The sequence below is a fragment of the Buteo buteo genome, chromosome 6 (assembly GCF_964188355.1).
Source record: "Buteo buteo chromosome 6, bButBut1.hap1.1, whole genome shotgun sequence".
In the NCBI taxonomy this organism is placed as follows: domain Eukaryota; kingdom Metazoa; phylum Chordata; class Aves; order Accipitriformes; family Accipitridae; genus Buteo; species Buteo buteo.
This window is the reverse complement of record NC_134176.1, coordinates 38,387,056-38,396,796: the sequence shown is the minus strand read 5'-3', so window position 1 is coordinate 38,396,796 and position 9,741 is coordinate 38,387,056. Positions and strand designations below refer to the sequence as shown.

The following is a 9,741-nucleotide window of genomic DNA, read 5'->3' as shown; positions in this document are numbered from 1 at the left end:
GCGAAGCCTCGGCCGCCAGTGCTGGCAATCCTAGCCTCGACCAGCAGTTACCAGTCAGGAACGGGAGAAAACGGTTATTTTTTTGGCACGCTAGGTGCGGGCACACCTGTGTGACCCTACGAGGAAGCTGTATGTCGAGCGGGGTGGCGGCAGGGCTGTGACCGAGCACCCTCGTTTCGGGGCCGGGAGGCCGGGGCACCAGCTCTGTCACACGAAAACATCCTCCCCGTGACAAAACGCTGCCCTGACCCGCGCGGCTCGGCCACCCCCCGCACCGCTCGGCCGTGCGGCCCGTTAGGGCGGATCTGTGAGGGGCCCGCTCCCGGTACGGGCTCCCACGCCGCGGGGCCGCTGAGAGAAAAACGCCCCGAAAGCGGCACCGAGCCCCCCGGCATCGCCCCGGCCCGGCCGGGCTACGGCCGCAGCTCGCCCGCCCTCCGCCTCAGCCGCCGCCGCCGCGGGGGAGCTGTCGGGCGGTGCTGGGGGCGGGGGAGGGGCGGCCGCAGCCCGCCTATCGCGGCGGCCGGGTATCGTGACGGACGCGCGGGGCGCGCAATCAGCGAGGGGCTGTGGCTGGGTAATGCAGGCTCGGCCGCCGGGTCCCGGCCAATAAGAGGCGCGGGGGCGGGCCGCGGGCGGGGCGGTGCGTCCCGCCCCCGCGGTGGTGCGCGCGGCCGAGGCGGAGAGGTGGGAGCGGGCGCCGCCGCCGCCTGCTCGGGCTGAGCGGCCGCGGGGCCGGGCACAGCGGGCACCCCACCGGGACGGGACGGGACGGGACGGGACGGGACGGACGGACGGGACGGGGACGGGCCGCCGCCGCAGCAGCAGCAGCAGCCATGGATCACTACGACCCGCAGCAGACCAACGACTACATGCAGCCGGAGGAGGACTGGGACCGGGACCTGCTCCTGGACCCGGCCTGGGAGAAGCAGCAGAGGAAGGTGGGCGCACCTCACCCCCTTCCCCTCACACACACACACACCGCGGGGCCGCCGAGACCCGGCCCCGCCATCCCCACCGGCCGCGGCGGGGCCGATGCGCGCCGGGCCGGGGGCTGGCGCTGCGCGGCGCGGCGTGGCGTGGCGTGGCGAGCCGGCGGGGGCGGGTGGAGCGGGCAGGTGATGGCGGGGCCGGGAGGGAGGTGCCGCGGCGGGTGTCCCCGTCGTCGTCCCCCCCAGCAACAGATGTCCGCCCTGTCACCGGCACCCGGCCCGCCGCAGCGGGCCCGGCCCGCAGGTGCGCCCGGGCGGAGTGGGGACCCCGGGGGGGGGGGCGGTGGCGGCCGCCCCCCCCCCCGCCGCCCCCCGCAGCCCCCGCCGGCCGGCCCGCTGCCCGCCCCCCCCGGCCCCGGCGGCCCGGCAGCGGGACGGTAACTAGCTTCTCGTTTGAATGGTGTGGTTTAGGGCAGGGCTTGCGTGGAGCTCATGTCCAAAAATGGTAACATTCGGCCCTTTTTTTTTTTTAAACCAAAAGGGTGGTGTCGGGGAGGGGAGCTCAGGAGGAGCTCCAGCCTCGCCGCTCTCTAGTTATATATTTTTTTTTTCCCCTTCTCCTTTAAACCAAAAGCATCCTGTATTAGATCACTCAGGAATCCTAATCCCCGAAACATTTCCGTTTTAGTCACTTCATCAGGCAACAATAAAGCAGAATTCGAAACGACGCTCGTGCTGAACACGGCAGGGGCACCTCGGGGTGCGGCAGGCTCCCGCCGCTCTTCCCAGCCCGTCACTTCTTCGCTCCGGGCTCACCTTTTGGATCGTGCCTTGCTCTGCCTCAGCTGCGAGGAGGCGGGAGAACCCCCAAACCTTCCGTGCTAGAGGGGAGGATACTGCTCGTCTATGCATAGATGATATAGTAATATATATAACGTAGCCCGAGGTGCGGGGCTTCCTCCTGTAAGGAGCTGGGAGTAACTGGGAAGGAGGGCACAACAGTGAAAAGAGTTTCCTTCCTCTTTAGCCTCTCTCCTTCCCCCCTCCTCTGCTTCCAGGTGAAGGATTTTCAGGTTCTCCTGTTCATGGCTGTCTGAAATGGTGCCACTCGGAAGTCTTTCCACTGGAGTCTGATGAGTTAATTGAAGGTGATAGCTATAGAGCTCCTGTCAGTGGTTTCCTTGCTTGGAGGGACTGGGGTGGTGAGAGTAGACAGCATGAGAATTAAAGCACACAAACAAGAGCATTTAGTGGAGAAAGGGTTGATGGCAGTGATCTTATATTTCAACAAAGGAGAAAGAGGAATGTAATCTTGGGGGTGGTGGGGGGTGTGAGTGCTGGATGGCGTATCAGAAGACAGGGCTCTGCTCCTTTGAGGAGGGAAGCTTCTTCCTTTTCAAAAGATCTGCCTGACCACAACCTGTATCTCTAGTTGTACGCCTATATCTGGCCAATGCATCTAGAAACGGCCAGTGGGGCCCAGAGCGAGATGGGCAGTATTGCTCACAGGCTGTGAGGGAAAATGATTGTCATGCCATGGGGTTTTTTGCCTTTCACAGTGCAGGGTGAGGCAAAATATCTTGTCTGTAGTGGGATACTGGCTTGGTTGTCAGAAGCAGGAGCTGAACCTTTGAATTAAAAAGAAGTCCCAAACCCCAGGTTGTGGTACGTGCCGTAAAGTCTTTTAATATTACCGCCTTCCAGGAGATTTTAAGTCCTCTTGGTCCTATCACAAGAGGGGGACAGAGAGCTACTCTGTTAACTTGGGTTACTTGTGCAGAGGAGGGGGAAAGCCAAGAGGGAGTTTTAAGGAATTAACACATCTGCTTCAAAATAATCCAAGCTAATTTCTTTCGACGGTCAACCACTACCAGTTGAATTTGATGTGATGGCTCTTCCCAGTTGCAGCCCGTCAGGCTAATGCCCCCTCAGAGGGATCAATGACCGGACCCCAGCCTGGGCAGACTGTGCAGATATTGAGGGACAGTCTTGTTCCCCTCCCCAGAGTCTGAATGTGACCAAAAGCCCTGTTGGGGTCTTGCTTCCTTCTTAGGTGGGGAGATAACTGTCCACCAAGCATAAGCCTGCATTGTATGGTGTAGTAAAACTGTCACCCCTTCTTACCTGTGAAATGAAATCGTTGCAGTAATTAAAGCTAAATGTTCATTACTGTACACATTAGTTAGTAGCTTACTAAGGTGAACAGGAGAGATTCATGCCTCCCAAATATTCCTTTAGGGTCTCTTCAGGCTCAGTCTTTCCTGGTTGACTCGTGGTTTAGGTTTTCCTTCACCTAAGAAATAGCTAGAGAATTTCTGACAGAGGAGATCTGTCTGATTTAAGTACTGAATCAGGCAGTACAAAATCTGATTTAAGTACCACCAAATTATTGTTGTTGTTATTATTTATAGCACTGAGGCCAGCCGGTGAGGCAGACTTGAAACTTTAGTGCTCAGGCCCTCTCTGGGAGGGGAGACAGCATGTCTAAAGTGGTGGCACGGCCAGCAATCCAGTGAGCAAATGTCTGTGCGAGAAGTGGCTGTGCCTTGCTGGCCATTTCCAACCCAGCCCCTTGTGCCCCAGCTCAGTAAGACCTTGTGGGCTGGGGGTAGCTGTGCCACAGTGCTGTCCTGTGTGGCTTTGCGCAGCTGGGACTAATTGAGACTTGGGAAGCAAACAGTTTAGAGATGTTGCTCAAAGATGAATTGAATCCAGCCCCCCTTCTCCTGGTTGCATGGGCTCAGCAGAGCTCATGGCAGGCGTCGGAAGCGGGAAGGTCTGATTTTTACTAACGGCCTCAACAGGCACGCTGTAAGGACAAGTTTGTTGAGTTTTCGGGAGCTGGTTTGCAGGTTTCCTACCTGTGCTGAGAGACAGATATGACAGCCTCCACTGTCTGGGATGATGCTTGAGATATGATCTCATGAGCTGCTTTGAGATGGGTAAATAGGTGAGCTGCAGAGTCAATTTCATATTTGCAGGGTGAAGCTTGAACATGATACAGAGAAGAGACACTGGTCTCGCACCTCTTCCCACCTGCCCCTTCCTGGGAAGTTACTGTTTTACAATGTAGGGATAAAGTGACAGTTCCTGGGAGGAAGGCGGCTTTCCATGTGAAGCCTATTTTTCATGTCTATCAGAAGAGACTCTAAGAGGTTTTAAAGAGCTCGTCGCAGCGTTGCTATGCATAAGTGGCAAAAAATACAATGCACAGAATAAATTCAGGTACTTCTCACTTGATATAAGCCTCTACACAGCCTTTTGTGCAGGAGCAGGGGCTCTCTTTTGGGGATTAAAATACTTTCCCCTTTGCACTGTTGAACTCCTCTCAGTAGTTTGTTCTAATAGCCTTTTCTTTCCTTTCCTTCCTCTCTTCTTTCCTGTCTGGAGTCAGGCTTCAAAGTAGCAATAGCCAAGGCATAACAAGATTGATCCTGCTGTTTCCCAGTGTTATAAAGCAAAACTTGCTGAAAGGCTTTGCAACGGTCTCACCTAGCTGTTGAGATAGACAAGCTTGCCATGTAGAAAGTACGTATGTGGGTGTTTATTGGCCAAGAGATTGTGACTTGTGCCCACAAGGACATTTCTCCCTCTTGATGACAGATGGCCAGCTGCAGTGTTCAAACTTTTCCTGAGTCACCCTGGGGGCTTTTGGTGAAGGAGCTGGATTTGCCCTTGAGGGACTGAGTGAGCCCCTTGGTGCTCAGCATGCCTGGCTTGTCTTCGAAGGTGAGGTGAAGGGTAGTGGTGAGGAGGACAGCCTCCTGCCACCGCCTCCCAGTTGTCCCAGGGAGGTCAGGAGTGACACTGGGGTGAAGCTGGCGCTGCTTTGGGGTGCTGGTAGGGGTCAGCACTCAGGCCCTGCGTGCAGCAGGCTCTCCTGTTGGCCACTCTTGTTTCATGAACTGGTTGCTCAAGGTGCACCTTGTTCAGCGTTTATTTTAAAATCTGGCCTGAAGCAACTTGTCCAAACTGTAGAGCTGGGTGGGAAACTTTAAATGTGGAATTGCTTTCTGACCTGCTGTCTTGACAACATGAGTAGGAGGCAGTGTTCATTTGCAGCATGTAGGAAAACAGCCATATACAACTGAAATGCTGTAAGGAATGATAGTAATGCTTTTCTTAAAAAAAAAAAAAAAAATTAAAAAAAAAAAAAATTGCCTTTATCCAGTGCTGCTCTGCCTCACCAGGTTGGCGTTTCTGTGGCAATGTGGCAGTAAATGATATCTCTGGCTGAGAGAACTGCACTGTTCAGATTTATGGTGCTGCTGAAGCAGTGATAGCACAGACTTTGGGAGCAGCTTTTCTGCCCTAAAGAAGTACTTGCTAAGTACAGTTATTCACAAACTTACAGAAATTCCCTGTTAGAAATGGCAGACTCCCAGAACCCCTCTCGCTACTCTGTGCCATGCACTGCATGTAAAGATACACATAAATACAAGAGTGATTCCATAACCTAAAAAGCCATGGGTCTTACAGCCCTATTGTGTCTGCATCCAGCAGGTCTTACTGCTCTTGTTATTATTTGAATTTTGGTGTGCTAATCACCTGTATGTTCGAGGTGGGGTTGTTAATGATAGAAAGTACCTGCTAAACAGAGCTCAGGTCCCTCATGGAAACACCCCACCTTCAAGCCTGCTGGTAGCATGCTCAGATTAGGTGGTATGAGTGTGACTAATATCTCTGACAAAATGTAAAAGTCACAATCACAGCTTCCTTTTCCCTTGGTTTGAGTGTCCTCTTGTCCAGACAGGGCCTATTTGAGAAGGGTGTCCAGATTTCAAGAAAGCTTCAGTTGTGTTGGCTGCTGTGGACCCACACAAAGGTGTGATACCACACCTAATCTGTAGTTTGCTAAAATTTCTTTCAGCACTATCGTAGATTCAGCCTTGAGGTAAATAAATGTGTGTTGTTGGTGAATGTATAGCACTGGGTCCCTTTGCTCCCGCTGTGAGTGATACTGCATAGTACTCGATGGGCCATAGCAAGGGATGGTCCTTGCATGGTCTTCGTAGTCTGGGTGTGCTGTAGGGACGGTGGTCCTGATGCACCTGAGGGTCCTCTGTGCTTATTTTGCACCGACCAGTATCAATACAGAAGCAGAATAGTGAAGTTTGTAAGGCTGCTTGCTTAACTGCTCTCTTACAGTCAAAGCAGGCAGGCAATATAGGTCACCAGATATCTCTTATCTTTCAGATCAAGTATTTGTTGTTTAACATAGGTAGCTTGTTGCCAGATACTTACTCTTCAAAACATTAAACTCAAAAGTTGCTGTAGGGGGGCTCTGGAAATGTCTGGCTTTGTAGATCAGTTTTTTGTCCTTGAGTGTGGGAGCTGTCTCGTACTTTCTGTGATCAGGTTTCATCAGGATGTGCGCTTGTGGTTTTTTTAACAAGAACATGATTATGCATTGTAACCTCTTGGTGCATGATGAATGAGGCATGTGCACTTTGCAGTGACTTATCTGCCTATTCAGCATCCTATTTAAGGGGGGAGGCTAAAGAGAAAGCAGGCATAGGTTAAAAAGGAGACTGCACATTCTTTGGAGGGCTCTATAACAGATCCCAAGGATCAACTCATGAGAACACAATACTCACCAAACTGTATTGAACTGTTCCTTCTCCTAATCCTCTAGGGAAGGGTGAAACACCTCAAAGGCATCCAGCTACCAGCCCAGTGATGTAAAGTCTGTCTGTCTGGGGAATTTCTTGCTGACTGCTTCAGGCAACCAGTTTAAATTCTTGTGTACGTGATTTGGTAATGACGATTTTGCTGTGCATAAGTGCAAAGGCTAGAGAGGGTAAAGTTTTCCTCCCTGACTGCTTGCAGTGCTCAGCGGTATAGCTTGGGGCATCTGGCGTGCCACGTAGGGCATCTTGAAGCAGAAGCTGTTTGGAAACTTCAGTTTTCTTGGCTGTCTGGTGAGAACTTGTCCCCTTAGAAGGAAGCAGGTGCTTTTGTATGAGGTGGTGTTTGTCTGGCTATGAAATTCAAGTGTAACTGGATGGTACTGTGAGAATGTGGGCTGGTAAACCTGTTCAGTAAAAGTGTTTGTGAACACTGGGATCACATTTTTAGAAGCCATGTGTGTTACAGCGGAGACCCAGTGAATGGTACCTGCTCTTCCCAGCACTGAGGTGACCACCATGAATGGTGGTAATACAATCCTCAGCTGCTCCTGCTGTAGGCACCTTGCTCTTCTCATGTATGCTGTGTGAGAGGTGCAGTTCTGCAGCCTAACATGTCTCATGCATTTTTAACTGCAGGAGGAGCAGGGTTCACTTGGCCTCCCCAGCCAGGTTGTGAGCCTATGTGCTTTTCTGTGCCACCTCACTGGGATGCACTTAAGACTTTGGCCTGGAATCCCTAAGGTTGGCACAAGCAGCAGTGACAGAGATGGTGAAAACTTGCATGGCTGTGTGCTGGGGAAGGACTGAGAGCATCTTCCAGCTGCCTGTGGATTATCTCTGTTGTGCCTGACGCTTAGGCTGTTCTCTGGGGTGCACTTACACTAGCAGAGGATGGCTGTGCTCTTTCTGATGATGAGGTGCAGAAAGCAGTCACTGTAGAAAAGAGGCTGGAGAACTGTCTGGGGAAACGTTGGGAAACTGCTAAAATACAACACATACAGTGGACTGGTCTCACTTTAATGTGTTGCATCTGCCCCAGGGGCTTGCTGGATGTATTGCTGTGATTTTTAGAGGTATTTTGTACAGTCTAAGCAATGGTGTTTGAGGAGGATGGGGGACAGAGTGCAACAGAGTTTACTTTTCTTTTATGTAAGAACATAAAACTGATTTCTTGCTGTGTGTGACTACCGGAAACATGATGGTTACCGTAAGGAATGTGTTTAGCATCACCTACAAATCTTGTATAGCAACATAAAACCCTCTCATCCCCTCAAATCCATAGGTGAACTGTGCATTTAGGGGGGGAAAACACGTGTGTAGTATGCTTGGCAACTGCTAGGTGGGAAAAACATGGCTTTAGCAAGAAAGGCCAAGAGTCATCTTTTCTTTGTAGAGGCATGTGATTTGCTCTAACTCTGGGATTTTGGGGCTGAAGCATGTTACACGGAGCTTGGATCTGTTGGGATGAATTGGTGTAGAGGGGTGAGATAGGCTTAGCAGCAGCAGGACTTTCTGTCTGGTGCTAGTCATGCCAGAAAAGTCTTACTGAAGTCTGTGGAGCGACCCACTGCTTTATTTTGACCCCAGCATGTGAGACTGATGTACATGTTCTCAACAGAGTCATCCGGATCCTGGAAACAGAACTGGGGACTTCTTGGGCCAACCCAAAAGATGCTTAAGTGAGCAAAACCACTAGCATTAATATGATTAGCAAAAAAAGCTCACTTCCTGTTCCCCTCCCGTCATTGCCTTCCCTGCTCTCATTCTCCCACTGCATGAGAGCAGAACTTGGTCATAGGATGTTTGTGGTGTGGCCTGGCGCCAGTTTAACCTCTTGGCTCCCTATTAGGCAGTAAAGCAGAACTGTTTTTTACCCGTGTTGGTTTCCCGTTGTTGTGTCTTTCCTGCTCAGCTGGCAATGTGTGTATCCTATTGGTAAGGGCTGGGTCAGGCTTTTGCAAGCCAACCCTTGTACCAGTACGGCAGCTGGCTGACCTCAGGCTTTTACCTGCAGTTGTCCTCTCTTCTCCTTCTTCCAGATCTGTTGCTGCTTTAAAGCACTACAGCATGAACAAGGCTCTGCAGAGACCTTCTCCACCCTCAGTGCACTGAAACAGCTCCCGTTGATGGGGCTGGGGTATGCAGGAATAAACAGAGGGCATTTCGGTGTCTCATCCAGATGCATCTTTGATTTGTCATTCTACCTATGTAGACTGAAAGCCTCCTGGAAATGTGTTGATCCCTGTGGTGTGGGAAATGACAGCAAAACTGGCCGTTCCATTGTATTAGAGCCAAGATGGGAAGTGCTGGCAGGTGAAAAGGCCCTGTCTTGGCTATTAACACTCACTACAGTGGACACCACTGATGTGAGTCTCCATATATCACCTGTCTGTTGCTCAGATTGGAGTGGTTTCAGGCAGGTCTCTGAAGGCCAGCAATCTAGGGCTTCTGGGCAATCTTACAGAAACACAGCAGTGCGGATAGTTGATAGGCAGGTGAGGCTGTAGGGCAGACTTCTTAAGCAGCAGCTTCTTCCACATCTGCTGAGATAGTTTACATGGTCAATGGAAGGGCAGGGATGACTTGATGTATCAGCTGGTTGCTTCTTGGGCAGTCTGCTTGACTTTGCAGTGACTGTGCATTGCTGCGGTGTAGGGCCTGCCCTTCAGGATAGCACAGTTGGGCTCTGCTCATGTGTCCTTTGCATGGCTCTCATTTTCAGAGGGAGCCCTGTGAAATCTTGTATGCCTGTGCCACACAGCACAGTGTGGATGGGCAGCCTGTTTGCTCCGCTCCTTCCATGAGCGAGTGCTCGATGACCAGAGAGGTTTCATGCAAAATACTCATGCTTCTTTTTACAATACTGTGGACAACTCTCGCGTCCTACAGAGGTGCTGAACCAAGGCCAGTTGGCAGTGGAGGAAGGACTTCTGCTTTCCGTAGCCTTTAGATCAGGCAGCCAGGGCACTTGCTACTCCTCACTGCAGCATATCATGCTAAGCACTCAGAATTCACCGCTGCTGTAAATGGAAGTTGTGCTGTTACATCTTCGCTCCAGGAGCTGGCCCGTAAAGGCCTCAGAGATGAGGGAGAGTGAGAGAACCATACATGGGTCTCTCTGCATCCTAGCTGAGTTCTCTTTTCTTCATCATGGAAAGTGATGTGTACATCCCAGAGCC

At 51.7% G+C, this 9,741-nt stretch overlaps 1 protein-coding gene across 7 annotated transcripts in view; it reads left to right on the top strand.

Moving 5' to 3' along the window:
- The first annotated feature begins 696 nt into the window (after positions 1-696).
- Positions 697-9,741, top strand: part of ACTN1 (actinin alpha 1) — a 92,548-nt gene continuing 83,503 nt past the window's right edge. For 2 of the 7 annotated variants that reach the window (XM_075030478.1, XM_075030476.1), the window contains exon 1: positions 697-941. In XM_075030478.1, coding sequence (XP_074886579.1) covers positions 837-941 — 105 coding nt within the window. In that variant the 5' untranslated portion in view covers positions 697-836. The remainder of the gene's footprint in view (positions 942-9,741) is intronic. The other 5 variants (XM_075030473.1, XM_075030475.1, XM_075030477.1 and 2 more) reach the window with 4 other exon arrangements.